At 46.9% G+C, this 26,188-nt stretch overlaps 1 protein-coding gene across 3 annotated transcripts in view; it reads left to right on the top strand.

Moving 5' to 3' along the window:
* STK32B (serine/threonine kinase 32B) overlaps positions 1–26,188 on the top strand; it is a 349,018-nt gene that overhangs the window by 110,287 nt on the left and 212,543 nt on the right. For all 3 annotated transcript variants that reach the window (XM_004432264.3, XM_087434910.1, XM_087434908.1), the window contains exon 3: positions 2,669–2,820. In XM_004432264.3, the coding sequence (XP_004432321.1) occupies positions 2,669–2,820 (152 nt within the window). The remainder of the gene's footprint in view (positions 1–2,668; positions 2,821–26,188) is intronic.

Raw genomic sequence — 26,188 nt, 5'->3', positions numbered from 1 at the left:
GCACCTTTCGTTGTAATGGCTGAGAATCAGGGAGGTCTTTATCTGCCGGAACTCAGAACCCGGGGCATTGCACAGACTCCATCTTATCCCAGCCTAAGCTTTTGGAGATGGTGCAGCTGGCTGGACTTCAGGGCTACCAGCCCCGGCAGAGGCAGTGTCTGCTGAAATTCTCTTCTGGGAAGACAAGTGAGAAGTGAGAGAGATGGGAAATCCTAACTAGTGGAATGATCCATCCACCGCATGTCTGCCTGCAGACATGGGTCTGAGGGACTTGGGCCCAGGGCTCCAGAGGTCTCTGCTGGGATTCCACAAAGCCAGGGCCCCACGCTGCTTTTGTACAGCACACCTTTGCCTCCTGGCATTTTATATGTTCAAGTTCACTGGAAAAGGAAGTTCCGGGGGCCTTCAACCTCATGCCACTGATTTTACTGCCTGGCAAAACCTCCTTCTGGAGTTTTCATGAAATGTGCTGTTTAAGACATTAAGATTCAGGTGACGTTACTGTCCCCTAATAGGGCGGGCACTCCTACTTCCTTGGTCTCCTTTAGTCTCTTTAGTCTCGCCCCAGGGGTGCAGTTCAGGCAGAGGCTGAGACAGGCTCAGAGAGGCAGACAGAAGCACAGCTGGGGGCGGAATTCAGGCTTTTCCCCAACGTCTGGTGTCTGCCTCAAACAGATTCACGGCCTGTTGGACCTGAAAGGAGTCGGATTCCCAGCAGGAGAACAAGGCACGCCCAGGGAAAACCCCCGGCTCCTTAGCAGGGCATTCCCACGTGCGCTGTGCTCAGAAGGAAGCGTGTTGGGGAAAAGTGCTGGCTGGGGAGGCGGAGAGCTGGGTTTGAGTCCCGAGACATGAGGAAGGTCTGCAGCCTTTCTGTGCCTCTCTTCCTTTATCTGTCAAGAGACGACAGACTAGTAGCTGCCTGGACCGGGTTGAATAGTGGCCCCCAAATCCATGCTCTCCTGGAACCTCCGAATGTGACCTTATTTGGAAATAGCGTCTCTGTAGATGTTATTGGTTAAGATGAGGCCACACTGGATTAGGGTGGGCCTCTGATCCAATATGACTGGTGTTCTTAGAAGAAGGTGGAGATTTGGACACAGAGACACCGAGGGGAGAAGGCCGTGTGACGCCAGAGGCAGAGGTTGAAGTGCTGTAGCCACAAGCCCAGGAAGGCCTGGGGTCGATGGCAGACGCCAGAAACTAGAAGAGGCGGGAAGGAGCCTCCCCTGGAGCCCTCAGAGGGAACACGGCCCTGCTGGCACCTTGATTTGGGCTTCTGGCCCCCAGAACCATGAGACAATAAGTTTCTGTTGTTTTAAGCCACCCAGTTCCTGGTACTTTGTTGTGCCAGCCAGAGGAAACCAACACAGTACCTCATCGGGCTGTTGGGAAGACAGGATCATGCAGTCCTGGTTAACTGTTCATGCCACGCAGCATGCGCTCGCCCTGCTCGGTTTTTCCAGCCATACCACGCTCCCTGCTGTGTGTCCTGGGGTTCCGTGCCCTCCTTTGTAGTGTTCTCTTTCCCTGGAAGGCGCTTCCTTTGCTCTTGTCATCTTTGCATCCTTTCGGGCTCACCCTCCGGCATTTATTCCTCCAGAGAGCCTTTTCTGACAGTCGGTCCTCCTGTCCTGCCCCCAGCTGCCCCCAGTAGGGGAGTCACTCAAAAGTCAGACCGTCGTGGGTTTGACTCTCCGCCCTGCCACTCAGGGACTTGATGAACTCTGGGCGAGTTAATTAGTGCACTGGGGGCTACAGCTTCCTCAAGGCTTTATTCCTAGGGTTCTTGTGCGGATTAAGTGAGAGAATCAAGGAGACTGTTTGCTCAGTGACTGGTCTGCAGTGAAGCTCTCAGTACAGGGAGCTGTCAGCACTGCTGTTTCCACTTCGCCTTTGCTCCCCCAGTGCCCACGGGCCTTAGTGTGGGTTTCTCTGGGCGCAGGCTCCGAGGCCAGGATTTGAGTACAGGGCACGGGAGAAGTGAAGAAAGCATAGGGGGTTGGATTGGGAAGTGAGTCAGGGAAGGAAAGGCAGAAGACTGCCAGGAAACGGTGTGCCATCAGCCAGTTACTCCCGGGGGTAAACTCTCAAACCTGGGAGCTCTGGGAGCCTCAGACTTACCCCACTGGATGGGCAAGGGCCTGGGGTGTAGATGCCCCAACTCCCAGCATGGGGATGCTCCTGGGGCCTTAACTCTCTGGCACTGCCCGTCTGTTGCATGGGTGGCAAAGTGGGCTCTGCTGACAGCGAGAGGCAAAGAAGTGCGGGGCTGGCGGACAGCCGGTGTGCACTGAAGTTTGGAGGCCAGGGGCCACGGGGAACACCCACACCGTGTATCTCAGGGTCATAGATGTTGGTGCATTTGTCCATTTTCCTCCTGGGCTGTGAGCTCCTCGAGAGCAGGGCTGCTTCTTCCATCTCCTGTATCTGCAGCTCCTCGTCCAGCACTCAATACCTACTCAATACTTGTAATAATTCTCGATAACAGGTGAATCTGGTCCAACTCCTCCATTTTGCAGATGCAGAGAGGTTGTGGCATAGCCAGAGCTGCTCCGCCAGCAAGTTTCCAGAACAGAGACTTGAACCCCGGAGTAGAAATGCAGTGAGGGGCTGACTTATTTTTTTCATGTTGGGCTGAATGTTGTCCCCTTTGGCTGTCACTCAGGTATGCATCGTGCAGAAGCGAGACACTAAGAAAATGTACGCGATGAAATACATGAACAAGCAGAAGTGCATCGAGAGGGATGAAGTCCGGAACGTCTTCCGGGAACTCCAGATCATGCAGGGGCTGGAGCATCCTTTCTTAGTCAATCTGTGGTGAGTGATCCCATCGGGCTCCTGTGAAATCTGTTATGCAGCCAAATGCGGATCCAGCTCTGCTGGAAGGAATCTTCTTGTCGAAGAGAGAAAGGAATGGAGTTTTCTGCGTTCAAATATTCTTTTGGGTTTTTTGTAGAGTACGTTTTCTGATGACATCATCAAGCATATGCTTAATTTTAAATTTAATTCCATTCTCTTACCTGATGAATCAGAGTTGAAAATAGATTTAGAAGAGGAGGATTTTTTTGTATCTGAGAACGCATGTGTTATAAGAGAATGCCAAATACAGTCTTCTAAGGGGAGTCTAACTTTTTAGAAAGTCACATCTGTAGTGTTGATGGCAAGAAGGACTCAGGATGGTTGCCCAGCGTGGACATGCTAAATTCCAAGTTTTGAATCCCTCCCACAAGGGCTGCCATGATCCATGTTCCGGAACTTTCTCTGCTTTAAGTGCCACCCTGCTGGTGGTTCCGTGCCTCTGTGCCTTTGCACATGACATCTCCTCTTTCTGAAACTTCCACCTCCCCCGGCTCCCCCAGTTTCCTCTAAATCCTCTGCAATCCTTCTGTCCAGCTTATGAGGCACTTAGGTCAGGAGCCTTCAGTGACCCACAGGTTGGGTGAGCACCCCTCACGTCTCCACCTTGACCTATGCTTGACCCGCCCAACGCAGCCTTCACCACAGTGAACCCAAATTATTGGTTTACTTTCTGTCCTCACTAAGAAATCACTTGCTCCTTGAAAGCAGAGGCTGTTTCTCGGTTCTTTGTTTCTGGGAGTCGAACACAGTCTTGGACACATTGGAGGCACTTACTGAATGTTTCCTGAGCTGGATTTTGTTGAAGGGGAGAGCACAGGCTGTTCTAGGAAACAAATTCTGTTTCCTTCTACATCTCAGTTGACAGATCATTGATCTTAAAAGCATCAGAGGTGACCCCTGATGGGAAAGTCTAGTCTAGTCCATATATTCCTAATAATACCAATTATTTCGATTGTTCTTTATACTCAGAAGTACTCCCAGCATTGGAGTATTGTCCTGTTTGAGAAAATCAAGGTATGCCTGTCAGATGCCACAGACTTGGGCATTTCCAGGGGGAAAAGAACACTGTGTATTCTACACTGGAGTCTGAGTAGTGGGTGCAAGATCTTCATGTCCCTAGGCACCATCCAAACTCTTCAGCTGTTTGGGGGAAATAAACCCCTTCGTGTTTTGATCGCTGTGCAAGGGAATTTTTTAAAAGTAAATTTCTAATCTAAAAAGCAACATACGTTCATTACAACATACAGAAAATGAGATACATAAGAAGGCAACAATTATCCAGAATCTGACCACCCCTAGACTGCATTTTAGTGAATAATCCTTTTTGTACTTCTTGTCTCATATCAATATGGCTGTGTACGTCATGAGACAGAAAGCATGCACAATGATTTTGTTTTCTGCTTTTTCAAATTAATAGTCTGGTAGGAGCATTATCTCCTATTGCAAACTCCTGCAAATCACTTTTAATGGCTACATAACGTTCCACTGGGGAAAAGTTCAATAAGATCTGTCCTTTGTCCTGTCATGTAGGTTATTTACGGCAGTTCCTAAGGACCTTGCCAATGTAAGTAATGCTGAGATGAGTATCGCTGAGCTTAAACTTTTTCGGGGGGACTCCTTGAGTGGGACAAGGGGGTGGATCACGTCTGGGCTGTGATGCGTGTTGAACGAGGGTGCTTTGTGAGAGCAGCCCATTCTCAGGCACTGTTTTTCGATGCTCTGTTCACGGTCTCCAAGACGCCAACAGATTAACAACAGACACCCTTCCATTACGTGAGAGTGCTGGGTAGATAAAACCCTCTGTGCCTGTGGCCTATGATGGCATTGTAGTCATTGTAAGCTAGGAAGGAGTGAACCTGCCACCTGATTTTGGAGTCACCTCTCAAACTCTCTGGCCTCAATTTCCCCACCTGTTAATATTGATAATAATGCCCTGTTTACCGCTAGGACTGTTCTGAGAATTAATTGAGAGGAAAAGAAATGAAAGTATATTTTCTGTAAATGAAAATATTGTCCACTGTAAGAAGTTGTATATACTTGTGTGCATGCATATATATGATAATAAATGGATGATAGATAGATAGATAGATAGATAGATAGATAATGCCCCTTCAAGCTATAAGTGAAAAGGAGGAGTCCTCAATCCATTGGTCAGAACTGAGTACGTACTGTATGGCTCAGGACTTTTTTAGTTATACGGGATGGAGACTTCAATTTGCTTTAGCACAGAAGGGAATTTCTCCGGGTTTGTAACTAAAAAGTCTAGAATTCCAGCTGACTCTATCTCCTGCTTTCCCATGTGTCAGCTTTCTTGTCAAGCCATGACTCACGCTGACCACTGGTGCTTTGATTTTTCCTAGCTGAACAGCCCAGCTGAGGCTGAAGTTCAGGGGTGGCCACGATTGACCTGACTCGGGCCCCGTGCCCATTCCTGAAGCAGTGCACGGGGGCAGGAGGTTGGTCCGAGCTGAGTCTCAGGAACAGAGATGGAGATCTGCAGAGGGAGGTTGGGAGCTGATTCCAGGAAACGGTACCTGCTACCCGTGCATTATATCCTGGTCTTTATGACGGCAGTCTTCATCACAGCCCTGCAGGCTGAGGGTTTTGGGCCTCAGAGGGAAAGCAGGGCTCAAGGCAGTGCATTACCTTGCCTGAATCAATTGAGTTGTGGTTCAGACTCAAGACCATCCCACCATGCCCTGAGGTTTTCAGTTCTTGCAGGGAAATGACCACTGACATTTACTACTGAGTACTTGATCAGTGTCTTCTTCAACTGCTTTAATCCTCCTAACAGCCTCTTTGGTTTTCTGCTATCATCCTAACATTATTATCCCCATTTTATAGATGGGGTAACTGAGTCACACCACTAGTAGGTGGAGGAGACAGGACTTGAACCCAGGCTCTCTGACTACACGGCCCACACTCGCAGCCCCTCTACCACAGCTGTTGTGAGAAGACCCTGGCCTTTCCCTGCCTAGCCCCCTTATAGCCTTCCTCCCTGCACGGAGCCTCCTGCTGGGCTTCAGTTTGGCGGCCTCTCACCCCTGCTGGAAGGGAGCACAGTGTGGAATTGCTCGGTGGGTTCATAAGGATACCGCCGCTTAATATTAATTATACATCCCCTTTTCATCTCATTACACGGAGGGTGAATTATCGCAGCCTTGGAGTCCTGACTATGCCCCTTCACATTCTTCTTTTTTGCTGACATGGTCTGTAACTGGCACGGGTGAAGGCCAGGCATTGATTAGTCTTCATGACAGGTTTGCCTCTGAAGAATGAATGATGTGCGCTCCCAGCCGGTGATGATCCGAGTTGAGTCGTCAAGTGCAGTATTTTCACCTGTTCTGAAGTGAAGCTGTTTTGCTCTCTTGGGCTTAAGCTGACCAGGGTGAAGGAAAAGGGAGTGACAGATATACCCCAGAGAGTGAGGGTGTGCATTAGTGGAGCCCTGGATAGTAGGGAAGGGAGAGGGGGGTTGGGAGGGAGGTGGGGAGAGTGATTCAACCCTCTGGCTCTGCCGTTTGATCTCCCAGGTTCTCCTTCAAGCTCTGCCTCTTGCAGGCCGTGAGACTGCTATGGACTGAATTGTGCCCCCAACCACCATTCGTATATTGAAGCCCCAACCCCCAGTGTGACCATCTCTGGAGATAGGGTCTTTAGGTTGTTAAGATAGTTATTACGGCTAAATGAGGTCATTACAGTGGGGCCTTAGGCTGAAAGGACTATGACCTTATAAGAAGATGGAGAGAGAGGTCTCTGCTGTGTGAGGACACAGCAAGAACGCAGGTATCTGCAAACTAGCAGGAGGGCGCTCACCAGAACCCGAGCGTGCTTGCGCCTTGATCTCGGACCTCCAGTCTGCAGAACGGTGAGAACATAAACTGCTGTTGTTTACACCACCCAGGCTGTGGTATTTTGTTGTAGCAGCCCAGGCAGACTAATACAGAGGTCTTGAGAGTGAACTGCTTCTCCTCTCGGTGTCTCAGAGTCCTTATTTCTACAACGGAAGGGGTGCTAGAAGGACCAGGTGGGGCAGCACATAACAGGTGCCCACGGGCTTGGGGCGTGATGTCAGCACTGGGTCACGGACCTCCGCTGGTGTTGATATAATAGCGCTCGTCCTTCAGGTCGGCCTCTGTGGCCGGACTACTTATGTATTCTCTTCTTCTCTTCTAGTGGTGGACATGAGGACATGCTGACTTGTGGAAAATGAGTCTTGTGTGTTTAGTACTAGATTTTTATCCTGATTAAATGGTAGTGGGTAGGTAATTCACTTGTGTTTTCAGACTGTATTTTCAAAATCCATTTCTACTTACCTGATTGGCTATATTTACTAGACTAGCTGTTAAAGTATTTTGTTTAAAATTGGGAAGAGGAAGGCACCTGCCACCATTTACTGCTGAAGCAACTGGGAATGAATACCTGGCAGGATAGCATGAGAACAGATACTTGTGATCAGTTTAAACAGTTCTCATGGCAAGTGTATGTTTCTGTTACTGCCCAACGTGGGGCCTTCTACTCGCCGCAAGACGTGTCAATAGTCAAGAGGCAAGGCGGTAGGAGCAAACGGACTTTTTTATTACAGCTTGCTAGCAAGAGGGAAGATGGCCGACTAATGTCTGAAAAGAACCATCTTAAGGGGGCACAAATCTTACAGCAGTTATATAGACCGGTGGGTTATAGGGGAGGGGGTTAGGAATGTTGACCTTCTGGTGTTACGGACTGGGAGTCGCCACACCAGGTCTTTCAGTTTTCATTGATGATGGCTCTCAGCACAGACTCTCTGTTTGGGGGTCATCACATTCCTAAGGAACTGAAAAGAACAAAAAGTTATCATCTTATCGCAGCTGGGAGGTCTATGCACAGGCAGGGGTTGCAAAATCAACATAGCAGTTAGATCTCCTGGAGGGTGCATATCCAGCTGGGTTAGTTGGTCAGAGGTCATGCAAAGTTACGATAGGGTTTCTTTTCTACAACATGGCTTCCCTTATGTCAACCTTGTCTTGAGCTGGTATCATTTCTAGAACCTTCCCTGAGTAGCGATGGACTGAATCAAGACACAGATCTCTACACACCACTCTAAGCCAAGAAAGAACCATGTAAATTAGTGGCTAATTTTTTGTTAAGTGTTGAGACCTTTGATTAAAGTACAACTATTTGAACTGTTTAAAAGTGAATTTGCTCTGGCTGAAGCGGCGGCAGGAAAGGCGGTTGGGGGAGGATAGACTGGAACACCCCAGGGAACTTGGATGAACGATGGAAGCCCTTTACAATCGCCAGTTGCCTGGTAGCCTCATTTCCATAAAAATAATCATCTTTGGCCTTGACTATTGCTGCAGTTTCCCAACTAGCCCTTCAATGTTCAGTCACAGTTACCGATCACCCGTTTGCCCTACAGGGTGTCTTAGTCGGATAACAAATTACCATGGACTAGACGGCTTCAACAACAAGAATTTATTTCTCACAATTCGGGGGGCTAGGAAGTCCGAGATCAGGCTAGGAACCGAGGTCAGGTTCTGGTGAGGGCCCTCTTCCTGGTGGGCCAATGACCATGCTCCTGCTGTGTCCTCACATGCAGGAGAGAGAGAGAGAAAGCTCTCTCTTATCTCTTCTCAAAAGGGCACTAATCCCATCCTGAGGGCTCCGCCTTCATGACCCAGCTACCTCCCAAGAGCCCCATCTCCAAGTACCATCACACTGGGGACTAGGGCTTCAACATATGAATTTTGGAGGGACGCAAACACTCAGTCCATAGCACAGGACAGCTCTTATTGAAGTGCACATGTGAGCCCACTGCTTTTCTGCACAGGACACAGCATTGGCTCGCCAAAGCTCACAGAGTAAATATCTCTCCGCGACTTGGCCTCTGACATTATGTTGGTCTCTCCTCCTGACACTCACCCCTGCTAAAGTTCTTGGTACATTTTTGTTGCAGCCATACTAACTGATTTGTGGTACTTGAATTCATTTGCTGTTTTCATCTCTCCAGGCCTTTGCAGGTGGTGTTCCTTCTGCCTGGAGCACCGTCACCCCTTTGCGCACTGTGAGAACTTCTGCTCATCCTCCCACGAGCCTTCATTCATTAAATGGATGTTTATTGGGCTTTTTTGGGCACCAGGCACTATCTTAATTTCTAAGGGTACAAAGATAAAGAGACTTGATCTCTCTTTGAGATAAAGAGAGATATCACTCCTGCCCTTTGCAGTTTATAGTCCAGGCATCAGCTCCTCCATCGGGCTTTCTCAGGACTGCCATCCCCGCCCCGACTGACAGTGTTTTCTTCTGGACTCCGTTTTAATACAAGGCAGTTCTCTCGCATTTGTCTGTTTGTATGTCTGTTTCCTCCATTAGCAGTGAGCCGCGTGGGGAAAGGACCATGCCTTATTCATCTCTGTATTCCTGGCATCTGATGTTCAGTAAATTAATCTATTCCCTGTTTGCTAAGGGCCTAGTGTTACCGCACCAGGTTCGTTTTTGCCGGCCGCCCAGAAAGCCAATCACCGAGACGATGAGATTGCAGAGAGAGAGGGTTTAATCACAAGGCAGCCAAGTGAGGAAAATGGGAGAACAAGTCTCAAATCTGCCTCCCTGAAAATAGGGACTCAGGGGTAGTTATGGGGAAAGGGGCAAGGTGGTCTGAAATGACTGGAGGTGAGGAGAGATGAGGTGATTGATGATCTGCGCAAGCGTAGTCAGGCTTCGCGTCTCTTCGTAGGACTCATCTTCACAGAATGGCGGCATTAGCACGCCCTGAGCGTGGAGTTCCAACCTCTTGCAGTCAAAAGGGCCCAGTTGAGGGGTTGGTGGTCTCAGTCTGGCCTGAAGTGGACAAGGAGTTCAGTGCCTGAAAAAAAAATAGCTCAAACACCCATTACCATGGTAACCCAGGCTCCAGGGAGATTTCATCTATAGGAACCTAGTGGGAGTCAGACAGCCTATTGCCCAAACAGCACAGTTAACAATGGGTAAGTTTATCATGCAGATTTAAGTCCTCGCCTTCCCTTCTGCTAAGTTTCTAGGTAAGGCCGTCCCCACCTTCTTCCTGGTGCAGGGAAGAAGATACCTTTACAAATGGAGATTTTCTTTACAAATGTAAATGTCTCTCATAAAGGGTAACTAGAACTAAGAATGGGCTTAGCACGACCCACCCAGGTACTCGGAGATATCTAGAGTAATGGCCTTTTCTGGGGGCAGGCCTCCCATCCCAAACTCCTGTGGTCATTTAGTGGGGGTGGGGGTCAGAACGTCATTCAGGCAGAGAGATATTTTGAGTTCGCAAATTCCAATCCCCCCTAGTTACTAGCTGCTCAATCATCAATGGCTGTTTGCCTGTTTCATTAGGCTACTCCAAGCACTGTGCTAGCATTGGTGATAGAACAGTGAGCGGGAGAGTCCCTCCCCATCGTTACAGAGCTTATGGGTGGGAGAACACAGACGTGAAAACAACAGCTGGTCCTGCTTCCCTGCTCTCTTCCTTACATCTTGAGTAGTCAGTGTCCTTTGGGGTACTAAAAAATCGATTACAAACATCCACCGCGTCCGGGAGGTCAGGGCATACCCTGGTCCGTCCCCGACACACAGAGATGGAAAGTGCTCGTGGAAGTTTTCCCAGTTCCAGTTAGTAACTTCTTCAGACTTGTCACCATGGTAATTCCTTTAATAAAAGGGGGCAAGAGGTGACGCTGTCTTGTCTAGGGTCCTTTTCTCATCCTTTACTATTCCAGGATTTTTAATGTCATTGGTAACTTCAGTTTGTGCTTTTAAGATGCCAGATTTTTCAAGTTTTAAGTGCTGCAGTTTTGCTACTCTTACGGGGCAGGGTTGGGGCTGTGAGTGTGGATTACGAGGTGTACCAGACTGCCTTCTGACGCCCAGAGGGTCAGCTGTGTGAGGAGCCAGAGGTTGCGCAAAAACAGGGCTCCGGGAGGGTAGAGTTGGGCCCGGGGGATTGGCTCTGGTGTATCAGGCAACTCCCGTGGGTGAATGAGGGGATCCAGCAATCAATCAGGGAGGACATGGGACTTGCTCAGGGTCATGTGGGAGAGGCAAGATCACCCTGGAGCACTGGCGGTCTCTGGGGCGCTCTGCTTCCCCAACCTGCTGCCCCAGCATGACACCATCTTGTGCCCATTTCTCTGGCTGCTCCTCGTGCTTTCTCATGGTTTTCCATCATGGTTTGCTGTAGGCTGAATGTTTGTGTCTCCCTCCAAAGTTCTTATGTTGAAACCTAACCCCCAGCGGGATGGTGTTAGGAGGTGGGGCCTTTGGGAGTTGCTTAGGTCGTGAAAGTGGAACCCCCATGGATGGGATTAGTGCTGTTATAACAAGAGACCCCAGAGACTCCCTCACCCCTTCCCCTTCTGCTGTGTGAGGACACAGTGAGAAGACAGCTGTCTAGGAACCAGTGGGCTCTCACCAGACGCTGGGTCTGTCTGCACCTTGATCTTAGACTTCCAGCCTCCAGAACTGTGAGAAATACATTTCTGTTGTCTATAAGCCACTCAGTCTTTGGTATTCTGTTATAGCAACCCAATGGACTAAAATGTGGTTGATTTCAAACTAACAGCATAAGGTCAACGAACTTGCAAAATTTCTGAAGGTTTAGCAATTCTCATGAGCCAGTGTGAGCGGGCTCCAGCACAGCCCTGATAGACCCAGATCTAACACCAAAGCCTGTGGTCTCTCTAAACCCAACTTCTGTGAGCTCGGCCCAGGGCTAAGCCTCACAGATATTAAGACGAATAGGGGGCCGGCCCCGTGGCTTAGCAGTTGAGTGCCCGCGCTCCGCTACTGGCGGCCCGGGTTCGGATCGTGGGCGCGCACTGACGCACTGCTTGACCGGCCATGCTGAGGCCGCGTCCCATATACAGCAACTAGAAGGATGTGCAACTATGACATACAACTACCTACTGAGGCTTTGGGGAAAAAAAGGAGGAGGACTGGCAATAGATGTTAGCTCAGGGCCGGTCTTCCTCAGCAAAAAGAGGAGGATTGGCATGGATGTTAGCTCAGGGCTGATCTTCCTCACAAAAAAAAAAAGATGAATAAGTGATAGACCCTGACCTCAAGGAGAGGGATGTTTTGAGAGGGAGGAAGAACTTCGAGAAAGTGTGGTGAATGTAACCTGGACACAAAATGAAAAGTGGAAAATGGTCCTTCCCCTTCCTAGGAGGGTACCCTTAGAAAGCCTCAGTTTCCTCATCTGTAAAATGGGGATAATACCTTCCATGCTTTATGAGGGCCAAACCAGATGAGATCCAGTATACGAAGCCCTATGGAAATAATCACTTGTTAGTGAGATGTACATTATTATACTTCCTTCTGAGAAAAACTGAAGTATGAGTAAAACCTGTAAATTCGTTGAGCAGTTTATGTGCATGAAATTGCTGGTGGGAGGCAGCAAATGTGGTTATACCTGTAAGGACTGCAGATAAAGCCGACAGATGCTCAATGACCGAGCAATTTTGTGTTAAGGTCATATCCCCAAGAGACACAAAAATTGCATTAGAATGTAATACATTTTAATGGGAAGTATTTACCCGCTGTAGTGAGCTTAATTAAATTGGAAACTGTGGCGGCCTTGCTCCTTGAGTTTTTGAAAGTCACGTGGCAGCCTCCCCACCATCTTCCGACATGTAGGCACACGCCCCCGCCCCGGGTCTTTGCCCTCCGTGTTTCCTCTGTCTGGATAATTTCCTCTAGACATCTGCAAGCATCCCCCTTCACTTCCTTCAGGTCTTTATCAAATGTTACCTCCTATTTGAGGTCTCTCTGCCCACACAATTTATAATTGTAAGCTCCTCTCCCCACCTTGGCTATCCCTAACCCGCTAACTCTCTTCCTTGTTTTATGTGCTGTGGCACTTGTCACATTAAAACCACAATACGTTTTACTCATTTATCTTGTTTAGTTTCTCTGCCTCCTTCACACACATCTACACACACACACTAGAGGCTGGCTCCAGTGGCGGGGGTAGGAGGGAGACTCTTGTCTGCATTTTCACCACTCTGTTCTCAGCACTCAGAACCATGTCTTGGCATCAAAATGATGCTCATAATTACCTGTTGAATGAATGAATTGAATGCCCCCTTTCCCCCACAAACTATATGCAGAGAGCCATATGTGGCCAGCTCACTTGGTTCTTACCTCTCACTGATCTGGAAACCAAACCAAAATAGAACCCTTTAGTCCTCCACCCAATAGAAATTATTTTGCTAATCTGTGTGTTGACTGAACAAATGGTGTTTCAACACCCATACCTCTGATCCAGAGTAAGTTTGTGAAGCTAAGGAGGAGAAGTGACTTTGTATATTCTGATGGATAATGGCCGTGGCGATTCTAGGAGCTAACATTTATTAAGCACTTGCTGGGTGCCCAGCCTTGTGCTAAGTGCTTCACAGGGGTCATCCCATTCATCTTCACCAGGGCCCTGTCAGGTGGGCGCTGTTGCTTCACCATTTTGCGGAGGAGACAACTGAGGCAGAGGGAGGCTCAATGGCCCATAAATGAGTGGACATGCGTTCGACTAGCGCCATGGGGTGTGCTCTGCACCACAGCGCCACACTACCTTTGGGTTTATGCGTTCATTCATTCGGCATGTATTTATGAAGCACCTACAACCTGCCAGGCACTAAGTGCTGGTGATGTGTGCAGAGCAAAATAGACATGGCCTCACCCCCGTGGAGGGTCCCCTTTCCCAGTCTAGACCAGGAGACAGGCAAAAATCAAAATAGTTATAAAAATTTGTGTAATTCAAGATTCTGGCAAGTGCTATGAAAGAAACTCTGAGACTGTGAAGTAAGAGGACTGTGGCATCCTTTTGTGGCATCAGGGAGACTCCCCGAAGAAGTGGCACCTTCTGGGTTTCATGGCACTGAATGCTCACAGCAGATCCCCAGATGAGGAAACTGAGGCTCAGAGAAGCTGAGCGATTGTCCAGGGCCCCACAGTTAGTAGTAAGTGGAGCCAGCATTCACACCCAGCCTGTCTGACTCCAGAGCCTGCACTTTCTAGAACGTGGCGCTGCCTTCATTTTTCTAGCTGGTGCAATAAAAGTTGTTTGGAATTATGAAGGAATTTCAGAGGGAAAACTGCGACCTACCAGTGGGATCTTATCCACTAACTGGAAATTTGACACTTTCCTTGTCTGGGTACAGTTTTCTCAGCTGTGAACTGAAGGCCTCAGACTGTGTCCACTGGTTTTCCCCTGGTTTCCACGGAGCCAAGGGGGTCCAGGAACTTTTCGGGGTCACTGGGGGCTGATGGGTTGAATGCGCAGGGACCAGGCCTCTGTCCTGCCTCTTTCTGCATTTCCATTTCTCATGTGTTACTGCTCTGCATTTGGTTTCATTTAAGGAAGGGTGTTTGCTGCTTAGCCATTTTGTCAGCCAGTAGGCTAGATTGTCTCTCCCACTCTGAGTCTGAGATTTGACATGCGCAGCCTGCTTTGTGGGCTGAGAACTGGGCCCAAGCTCAGCCAACTTTGATGAGCAGAGAGGATGACCCAGACTATGTGATCAAACAAAAGAATTATGGACTTAATGAAAGTAAATCTCAAGTTGTAAAACCAAAGGCAGCACGTTAATGGTTAAAGAGAAGTGTTCCACTCCACGTCCATGTTGACTGCTGGGCTCCAGGCCCATGACAGACTCCGCAGGGGACAGGAAGGGACCACCGTGCACGGTGCCCCTGTGTCACACACCTCCCCCACCCAACCAGAGGCCTCGCAGAGCCTCAGGAAGTCAAGAATTACGTCCGGACGGTAGAGACGTATGGGAAACAGAATGTGGTAAACGTCTGCTCTGAAGAAAGTGTGCTTCACTAATAAATGGCCGCTGATGCTTCTGTTGTGAGAGCAGTTTGAGAGGCGATGGTAAATGACAGTATCAGTTGGCCCATAAAGGGCAGAATGGGGTTGTGCAAGGTCCTGAGTCCAAATGGTGACATTCTCTTAGAAAACCCATCATGAGGGACCTTGAGGGCCCTTCTGCCTGCTCTTGGATCCCCAGCGAGACCCCTGCTGCACACAACTCCCAGGGGGACCCTCACAACGTCACCTTCTCCTACTACTCAGTAGCCTGGGCCCCAGGGCCCTGGAAGGTCAGAGTGGAGCCTTTTGCTCTCCTCTGTTCCCCACCACCACGTCCCCGTCCTGGCTGCCCCTGAAGAAGACACGCCCACAGTCACTGCCCTGTCTAAGGCTCTTTCCCTGAGTAACAGGTGGGGGCAGAGCCCTGTGGGCCATTGTTCCCCTCCGTGTCTCCTTACACCCTCTCTGAACCTGACCTCGACAGCGCCATGGCCCCTGCCCTCTGCTCGTATGACTTCGCCTCTGCAAGACTGGACCCCCTTCACCCTCCCTCAGGCTCTCAGCCCCTCCCCTCGATAGATCATGAGCTTCTTCCTGTGCAGAGGTGAGAGGGATGCAATGAACATGATTAGCTCACTGTAGATAAAAAGACGGAGACCTGGAGAGGAGGAGTGATTTCCCAGCGTTGTCTGGCCATTAAGTTGAGGAGTCAGTAGTTTAAACCCTGTCTGTCTGACGCCAGAGCCCGCGCATTTCCCACCGCTTCCCCGGCCTCCCCACGCTCTGCGGAGGCCTTGGCCGCCGTCCAGCTGGTGAGGTTTGCAGTGGGGACCACAGGTGTACGTGTTCTTCTCCACGAGCGCCTCTCCTGGCTGTGTCTCTGCGTTCCAGCAGGGCGGTGCCCTCAGCCGGGGTACCCCTGCCCTGCACGGGCCGCTCACGGCTCCCTTAGGGACTTCTTCACAGGTGAGATGGGTTTTTATTTTGAGCCACATTATCAGTCGTGTGTGAAGCTAGGAGAAATATCTTGAAAGGTGGTGACATGAGGAGCATTCTTTCTGACAAATGTGCGAGAAGGGGCGTCAGGAAGTTTGCTGACTCAGAAGCCAGGTGTGTTTGCTGGATCGTTGGCACACTCAACTGAAAACTGACAAAGGCAGCCACATTCAGAAACCCTCATCCTTCTGAGCCATCCCTGCTGAAGCACCTCCTCCAGAAGCAGAAATTCCGGCTCCCTCCTCTGGGTCCCGCCGCACGTGGCTCCTGCTCCTGTGGCCTCATCAGAATCGGCCCTGCAGCTGATCCATCCAAGCATCTTGAAAGAGGGTCCACGGCTTGTGGATTCACGAGAGGCCATGCCAGACCATCAGCTTCGCCCAGCTCCCGGGCTGTCTCTGGGAAGCACGTTGCCTTGTGTTATTTCTGTACAGCTCCTTTCTGTGCCTGATGCCAGCGTTATTTGCTCATTTCTTTATCGACTTTTCCTGTCACCAGAATACATGTGAGCTCCCTGAGGCCAGGGTCCTGTTGGTTTAGTGTGCTGTCTTCCCAGGACCTAAAATAGTGTCTGGCACATGTAGACACTTGACAGTATATTTGTTATGTTGACTTGGATGTTTGCACCCAATCCTGACTTGGGACATAGAAGTTTCAATGGATGGAACAGAAAAGGGGAGGAGGGAAGTTGAGAGGGAAGTTAGGAAGGAACAGGGGCAGCCACCTGTCCTCTCCAGTGGGTTGTGAGATCTTTGAGGGCAGGCCCACGCCCTTTCATGTCCTCATCCCCAGCTCCTAGCACAGGACAACACACTTCGCATGGATGATAAATTACCCCCATAGCATGCTGACTATAGTATGCAAACGTATGTCCAGAGCCACGGAGTGATAAACTTCAATTCTTCTTGATCTCAGAAATTCTTTTTGGCTTTTATTTCTCATTATTTTCTCCATAATTCATAACAGAAGTGCATTTTCTTTTTGATTGGCAGGTCATGCACCTTTAATTCGCCAATATGTTCTGCAAGATAAGTCTCAGGCCGTTTGCTCACACTGAAGTGGGGAAATGAGGCATTCATAAAATGTGTTTCTGTCAGATGCGTGTTTACACCAGACTTCTTGCCTCTCTCTCCCCTTCCTCCACGTCCTCCTCCCTGTACTGCAGCCTGGCACTTCCCAGGCGCATTTCAACCAGTAACATCATTGTTGAAATGACCCCACAAAGTGATTATCCACTTTCCAGGTGATACAGTCATTCTGTGATGTCGTGGAGAAGGACGCTGGAAAGGCCTCACCTGGTCTCTCATGGTCATATGTGCACCACCTCATAGCTGAGAACTCTCTGCATATTATGGACTTAACATTTTTATATCAACTTGCTTTTTTATTTAAATGAACTTGATCTTAAAAGCTTAGTATTACCCCTGTAAGTAAATAACTAGCTTTCGTTGTCTTAAATAGAAGGCAACCCTAAGAATATATACCGTGAAACTTACGTAGTGTCATTAAATTCTAACTAAATGCTGTTGCCTGCCGAGGTTCTGAGCCTGAGATTAGGTCTTTCATTGTGTGAAATGGAGACCAACAGATAGTAGGAGAGTGTTGAAGATAGGCTAGCATCCAGCCCAGACTCTCTCCTCAACATAATCAGGATGGAAGCACAGTTGAATTGGAATGAGTGGCCTTCTTGCTCTGCATTCGATAACATTCAGTGCCATGCCAAAGGCACCTGGGATCATCTCATTGGTGGCACTGTGACACACAGCCCACATCCTCAATGATCCCGGATGCTGAGGGCTGCCACGAGCCAGGTACCACTTTGCAAGGTTCTTTTACTCTCTCTTTTCCCTTCCCTCTCCTCCCCCCTCTCTTCTTTCTTCCACTCATTTCCTACCCAATAATTTTATTCCAAAAATTACTTAAAGCCAAACACAAATTTTTAAAAATTCGAGATAAGATATATTATTACTAAGTGAGAAAAGACAAGGAAGAACTAGTGTGGGGAATGTAGGGAATGAATATGCAGCTAGGAGCCAATCCACTTCCAGGTAGGCATACTGCTCCACCGCTCGGGGGAGGCCACGGCAGTGCTCTTGATCGTGGTTCTCTGTAATACTGGCGGTAATGCTGGATGCCACGGCAGACGTGATTCTGTCCTCCCCCGCTTCAGACCTCTTTAGATGCAGCAGGTACCCAGCCTGCCAGGACCTCAGTTAGTTTCTTCCTGTGAGCAGGTGGGCTTGAGAAATGACCCTTACCCTCAGGTATTTGGACCTAAGAGTTGTGCCAAATCAGGACTCACAAACCCAGATGTCTGCAGGGGCAGGCAGGTAACCAGTGAATGAAGGGATTGGGTGTAAGGGACATTAGGGAGTGGTGGGGACTGTGGCAAGCAAAGAGCTCATGCTGCTGATGGGCCTCAGCACATTATCACCCTGTGGAAATGATACAAGGTGAGGTTTTGGGGTGGAGCTGGCAGGGGGCACCCAGCTCTGTAGATCACCCACTGTCTGCAGCTGACCCTCTGTCATTACTTGTCATCCTCTTGGTCTCACTTTGCTACATGGCATGACAGGAGGTAGACAGGTGGTTTTCAAGCTGAACTCTCTGGAGTCCCTTAGCTGCTGCAGGGAGGGGTGAGGGGGAATGTGCAGTGGGTGGACGCGTACGGCTGCCCAGTCTTCCAGTCTGTTGCTTATTACTCCATATCGCTTCCTTCAAAGCGTGTGTCATCATCAGAAATTATCCTGTGTATTTATCTGCTCAGTTGTTTATTTACTTCCTCCACTAAAATGAATGCACCATTTCTGGGCCACCAGAACTTGATCACAAAGAATTTACTCCAAAACTATTGGTAGAAGGAATGAATAATTGAATGAAGAGTGAACATATTCTACTTTCCCAATAGTTACACCTCTTAACTAGGTCCCTTGTTTGGTTGCATTGGTAATCTTAAGGATGTCATCCTTTGTTCTTGTTTTCCTGAGAGATTTTTAATCTTTGGAATTGAATCTTAATTTTATCAGATGCCTTTTGAAGAATCATGAAGATACTTGGATGTTTGGTTTCCTTGATCTTGAAGTATGTTAATTATACCATTACATTTATCAACAGTGCATCATCCTTCCTGGAATAAATCCCACTTTGCTATGTTTCATGGTAGAACATGTGGTGTTGTTTTTCCATCAAATAATAATAACAATACTAGAAATACCTAAAATTCACTGCATTCTTTCTGTATGTCGTTTCTCTTTAAAATGCTTGACATGTGCCATCCCGTGTCGTCCTAACCACTCCCTGTGATGGACTATCCCCACTTCACAGAGTCAAAACTTCACAAAATCTATGTAAAATGAGGGCATGGTGCCCAACAATGGTAAAATCTCAAAGTTAGCTATTATTATGATTATAAAACTTTGTCTGCATCCGTTATTATTTGCTTAAAATATGAATTCCTAGAAGCCATCAGACCAAAGGTTTTTTGAAACATACTGTGAAATTGCATGTTAGAATGTGACCACTTGACAAGCAATCTCTAAGGGTGCCTCTTTTTTCTTTTCTTTTTTTTTTTTTGCTGAGAAAGATTCGCCCTGAGCTAACATCTGTTGCCAATCTTCCTCTTTTTTTGCTTGAAGAAGATTGGCCCTGGGCTAACATCTGTGCCAGTCTTCCTCTATTGTGTATGTGGGTCACTGCCACAGCATGGCTGATAAGTGGAGTAGGTCCACACCTGGGATCCGAACCCGTGAACCTGAGCCGCCAAAGCGGAGCGCTCTGAACTCGACCACTGTGCCACGGGCCAGCCCCTGAGGGTGCCTCTTATACCACCTTCTCACCAGCTGATTTGATGGGCAAAAAAAGATGGTACCTTATAGTTTTAACACACGTCTTTGATTTCCAATAAGACTGATTTTTTTCAGAAGATTATTGGCCGTTAGTTCAATAAAGGTTTTCTGAGTGAGTGTCTATGTTGGATCCTGAAGGACAAGAGGAAGAGGCTGTTGAGCTTCACTCTCTGGGCAGTTGATCAGTTTGGCAGGAGTGAGGGGTAGAAATGGACCCAGACACACTTCCATCCCAGCACACTCAGGCACGTGGTCCAGATTTCACCCTGACAAGCCATGGGGTGGCGATGTCACACTCTATTCCAGAGAAGAGGCAGGATTTCAGGAGGCAGAAAAGAGGAAGGAAGCGCTGGGCAGAGGGACGACATGAGCACAGTTGCAGGAGCTTGGCCTTCACGTCACATCCACACGCCGTGCCCTCGTTTTGCGTCTGGGTGGCATGGGTGGTGTAGGAGACACAATGGCAGATCCTGGTTTAAAGTTCCTGCCGTGCATAGTGCTTACACAGAGGTGGCTCATCCTGTCTTTCCCTCCTAATTATGCACTTTGCTACGAGGTGCAGTGAAAGGGAAAATCAGTCGAATCCACTCTGACAATTTCCATTTTGTCCACGCCCTTGAGGTCTGTGCTGGGAGTAATGAGATTTCCGATGAACCATGAGCCAGTCACAGGTTTTGCATCTGGATGTTAATCTCTAAGGAGTCTTGGGCCTTACGGAGAGCCTGCATGGGACGTTCTCATTCTGATTGGTGTCATAGGCTGCCCTTCTCGACCACAAGTCCAGCTAAAGTCAAGGGCAGCAAGGAGAGTCATTTTAATTAAGGATGCAAGGTGGTTATTAGTACAGGCCCAAGTGAGGTGGGCCTTTGCACATCAACATCGTGCAGAAAGGAGAAAGCCTAATAAGGTGTAGGCAGGAGCAGTACCATGGGGACGTATTTTAATGAATATATTAAGTGTTTGTCATTAGCATATCTTTACTGCTGTGTGACCATGTCCTCCCAAATATTTGAAAACCTATTAGTAGCCTACCTGGTTTTGACTGGTGCCTCCAGTCTTGCTCACGTTATAAATCAGGTCCTCGGATGCTTCATTTCACCTCTCCGAATTAGAGCATGTTCCACCTTCGTCGAGATCACTGTCATCAGATTTTATTTTACTTCCTAAATTAAATTTTCTCTTCACTCCTCTTTTGTCTTCCAACTTGACTCAGCTTTACAATGTTATTGAGTTAGTTAACCTCGCGTTGTTGGACCCCTTGAAGCCAAGCTCCAACACCAGATACTTTCAGGCAGTTATGCAGGTCTTTGCATGTGCTGTTCCATTTTCTTGAATTTTTTCCCATCCCTGTTCACCTGGTGAACTCCTATTTGTGCCGCAAAACCCTGCCCACTGCTTGTCTGTGAAGCCTTCCCCGATTCCACTTGAGTGACACCCTTTTTAAAGTCGGTGCTTGGAAAAAAATTTGCTTTTCCTGAGGAACTGGACTGCTTCCTCATTCTGATAATGAAAATTTTGTGTCTGGCTGTGTCATCCTCTCCCCTTTGAAAGGGAGCTCAGAGCTAAACCGCTTTAGAGAGGCCGCGTGGCGCCGTAAGAATAGAGAAGCCCCACACAAGCAGGCTTGAATTCGAGTCTCAGGTCATAGGCTGCAGGACGTGGGACAGTCTGTTGTGACTCAGTTTCATCATCTGTAAAATGAGACTGATGTCTAGCTCTTAGATTTTACATGTGTGTCGTTAAATGACGCGACGCCTGAGCTCCTGACACATTGACGAACATTCATTCTTCGATGTGTATGTTCAGTTCCTGCTTCCTTGTGATCTTCATTTCTCTTCTCTCTTTTTATTGCCTTGTTTTCCACGTGACATTAAAATTCCTTGGTCCCAAATCTCTTTCTATTTTTATCATCATTTGCTTTCCACGTTTATGTTGTAAGCCAACTAAAGTCACTTGTGGAACTGGCCAAGATATGGTGACCTCAGCTATTCTATTTTTAAAGTGGTTGAAACCCTCCCGCGTGGTTTGTGAGGAAGTCGTGGTGCCTGGGTCCTCCCATGCTGCTTTTCTCCTCCAGGGTTGGCGCCATGGAACAGATCCACTGGGAAGCCGAGCCAGATGGGAGAGCGCTGCTTTATGAATATGTTGGCAACCCTCCCCACGCCTCGTTACACGGCTCTGCAAAAAGCACGTTTGGAAAGCTCATCTTGGACCCGAGGCCAAAATGGAAACTTCTTTCTCCAGCTCAACGCTAGATGCGGGGATCTGTGAACTCAGATGTAGCTACAGAAACAGGAATAGTCGTGGCGAGCAGACCCTGAAGGCGCTTACCCCAACTGCCCCTTGGGAGTTCTGACTTCACTGAGTGTCAGGTCATTGGGGTAGCTTTACCCTCCGTGGGTGCTGGGACCTCGCTCAGTGGGGTTTTGGTTAAGCTGAGACCAGGGCCCACGCATCAGTCATCTGAAAGCTCCCCAGATGTTTCTAAGGTGCAGCCAGGCTTGACACTACTGAGCCACTGAGCCCCTCACACCTGGTGGTGCTAATTGAATGGGCACAGGAAGCAGAGGGAAGACTCCTCCCAGGACCCTATTGATAGAGGTGTAACTGGCAGCAAAACACACCCAGGTCTGCTTTTTGAGGCTCAGCAAAGGAATGTCAGGCTCTGATCAATCAGATGGGTGTCTCCTCCCCTTTTAGGGAGACGTGAGTGAGTGGGGAGGAGAGAGACCAACAGTATTCTGCAATATTCTGGAGTGGGAGGCGCAGAAGCTCCCTCCTGTCCAGATACGCAACACTGCTCCCTGGAGACACCTGCGTTCCTGTGCCTGCAGCTGAGCCTGAGGGTGCTGTGAGCATTCCTGCACCCCGCCCAGCCTTGGGAGGCCTCAGCCCTGTGGGTTCCCACCAAGGAAGCTGTCAGCCCAGCATCTTGCTTTAGGAAAAGCTCCATTTGATATGAACAGGCTGGTCAGTGATTGGGATGCCAGTGGTATCCCTCAGTTAGTTGTACCACAGTCTTACAGTATGCGGAAAGGTCAGAAAAGAAAGCTAAGTTCTCCAGTGCAGGGAGCTTTTGGGGTAAAGCCAGTGTGGCTGCCTATCTTCTTGCATTGCTTAAGCTGATCAGCAAGAAACAGGGAGCTGTCCCTAGACATGGGGCTTGCCGTCCCTGAACTGGAGTGATTGGCACAGTGTGGTTCCTGCACCTTAGCCCCAGGGCTTGTTTTTTCCATCTACTCTCAACGTCTATAATTTCAGGAGTCTCCTCTAGGTATTTTAGTTCAGATTCAACTGTTAGATGTTCATCTTGGGAATGTACAACTAAGCATGTTGCCAAATTAGCTTTGCTGGTGTTAACTCTTGCTTTTGGCCCTGCAGCTCTTCACAAAACTGGCTTATTTAGGGGGCTGGCCCAGTGGCACAGCAGTTAAGTGCGCGGTCTCTGCTTCGGCAGCCCAAGGGTTCGCAGGTTCAGATCCCCAGCATGCACCAACGCACTGCTTGTCAAGCCATGCTGTGGCAGCATCCCATATAAAGTAGAGGATGATGGGCATGGATGTTAGCCCAAGGCCAATCTTCCTCAGCAAAAAAGAGGAGGATTGGCATCGGATGTTAGCTCAGGGCTAGTCTTCCTCACACACACAAAAAAAACCTGGTTTATTTATTCTTCCCAGGCACACTCAGAACATTCTCTCGGATAGATCATATGTTAGAGCACAAAACAAATCTTAACAAATTTAAGAAAACTGAAATCGTATCAAGTATTACACCATTCACAATGGTATGAAATTAGAAATCAATAACAGGAGGAAAATAGGAAAAGTCACAAATATGTAGAAATTGAACAACACACTCCTGAACAACTACTGGGTCAAAAAAAGAAATCAAAAGGGAAATCAAAAAATATATTGAGAAAAACAAAAATGGAAACACAACATACCAAAACTTATGTGATACAGCAAAAGCAATTCTAAGAGGTAAGTTTATAGCAATAAATGTCCATATTAAGAAAAAAGGAGAAATCTTGATAAACAACCTGGATTTACACATCAAGGAACTAGAAAAAGAAGCCCAAAATTAGCAAAAGGAGGGAAATAATGAAGATTAGAGCAGAAATAATTCAAATAGATATTAGAGAAATGATAGAAAAGATCAATGTAACTGAGAGCTGGTTTTTAGAAAAGATTAACAAAATTGACAAACCTTTAGCTAGACTAAGGAAAAAAGAGAGAAGATGCAAATAAATAAAATTATAAATGAAAAAGGAGACACTACAACTGATACTACAGAAATAGAAAGATCATAAGAGACTACTGTGAACAATTATACCCCAAGAGATTGGATAACCTAGAAAAAATGAATAAATTCCTGGAAATATACAACCTACCAAGACTGAATCACGAAGATAGGGAATCTGGACAGACCAATGATGAGTAAGGAGATTGAATTAGTACTCAAAACCCTCCCAACAAAGAAAAGCCCAGGACCAGATGGCTTCACTGGTGATTTCTACCAAACATTTAAAGATGCCAATCCTTCTCAAACTCTTCCAAGAAACTGAAGAAGAAACACTTCCAAACTCATTTTATAAGGCCAGCATTACTCTGATACTTTTCATATAAGGACACTACAAGAAAAGAAAATTTTAGGCCGATATCCCTGATGAACATAGATGCAAAATTATCAACAAAATACTAGCAGATCGAATTTAACAGCATGTTAATAAGATCATACACCATTGACAAGCGGGCTTTATCTCTCTGAGATGCAAGGATGGTTCAACATATGCAAATTAATAAAAGTGAGACACCACATTGACAGAATGAAGGATAAAAATCATATGATCATCTTAACAGATGCAGAAAAAGCATTTGACAAAATTCAACATCTTTACATGATAAAAACTCTCAACAAATCAGGTATAGAAAGAATGTACGTCAACATAATAAAGACCATATATGACAAGCCCACAGCTAACAGCATACTCAATGGTGAAAAACTAAAAGCGTTTCTTCTAAGATCAGAAACAAGACAAAGTTTTCCAGTATCATTATTTCTATTCAACAGAAGACTGAATGTCCTAGCCAGAGCAATTAGTCAGGAAAGACAAATAAAGGCATCCAAATCCAAAAGGAAGAAGTAAAACTGTCTCTGTAGATGGTATGATCCTATATATAGAAAATCCTAAAGACTCCAATGAAAATCTGTTAGACCTAATAAACGAATTCAGTCCAGTTTCAGGAAAACCAACATACAAAAATCAAATGCATTTCTACACAATAACAACAGACTATCCAAAAAAGAAATTAAGAAAACAATCCCATTTATAATAGCATCAAAAACAATAAAATACTTAGGAATAAATTTAACCAAGGAGCTGAAAGATCTGTACATTGAAAACTATAAGACATTGATGAAAGACACAAATAAATGGAAAGATAGCCTGTGTTCATGGATTGGAAGAATTAATATTGTTAAAAGGTCCATACTACCCAAAGCAATCTACATATTCAATGCAATCTCTATCAAAATTTCAATGACATTTTTCACAGAAATAGAAAAAACAATCCTAAAATTCATATGGAACCATGAAAGACCCCAAATAGCCAAAGCATTCTTGAGCAAGAAGAACAAAGTTAGAGGCACCACGTACCCTAATTTCAAAGTATACTACAAAGCTATAGTCATCAAAACAGTATGGTGCTGGCATAAAAACAGACATATAGATCAATGGAACAGAATGGAGAAATAAATAAACCCACGCATATATGGTCAACTAATCTTTGACAATGGAACCAAGAATACTCAATGGGGAAGGGATGGTCCCTTCAATAAATAGAAAACTGGATATCCACATGCAAAGGAATGAAATTGGGCCCTTATCTTAAACCATACACAAAAATCAACTCAAAATGGATTAAAGACTTAAACATAAGACCAGAAACTGTAAAACTCCTAGGGAAAAAACTCCTTGACATTGGTCTTGGCAATGATTTTTTGAATGTGACTCCAAAAGCATAAGTAACAAAAGCAAAAACAAACAAGTGGGAAGACATCCAATTAAAAAGCCTCTGCACAGCAAAGGTAAAAATCAACAAAATGAAAAGGCAACCTACGTAATGGGAGGAAATATTTGTAAACCGTAGATCTGATAAGGAGTTAATTTCCCAAATACATAAGGAACTCCTTCAACTAAATTGAGAAAAACAAGTAACCTAATTTAAAAAATGGATAGAGGACCTGAATAGACATTTCTCCAAGGAAGACACACAAATGGCTAACAGGTAGTATATGAAAAAATGCTCAACGTCACTAATCATCAGGGAAATGCAAATCAAAACCACAATGAGACATCACCTCAAACCTATTAGGATGTTTATTATTATTATTTTTATTTTATTTTATTTTTTTTTATTGCAGTAACATTGGTTTATAACATTGTAAAAATTTCAGGTGTACATCATTGTACTTCTATTTCTGCATAGATTACATCATGTTCACCACCAAAATACTAATTACAACCCATCACCACACACATGTACCCAATTATCCCTTTCACCCTCCTCCCTCCCCCCTTCCCCTCTGGTAACCACCAATCCAATCTCTGTCCCTATGTGTTTGTTTATTGTTGTTATTATCTACTACTTAATGAAGGAAATCATACGGTATTTGG

This window comes from Ceratotherium simum, chromosome 8 (genome assembly GCF_057802395.1).
Source record: "Ceratotherium simum simum isolate JZ-2026a chromosome 8, ASM5780239v1, whole genome shotgun sequence".
Classification (NCBI taxonomy): Eukaryota; Metazoa; Chordata; class Mammalia; order Perissodactyla; family Rhinocerotidae; genus Ceratotherium; species Ceratotherium simum.
The sequence above is the reverse complement of the archived record's forward strand: the minus strand, read 5'-3'. Positions and strand labels throughout refer to the sequence as shown.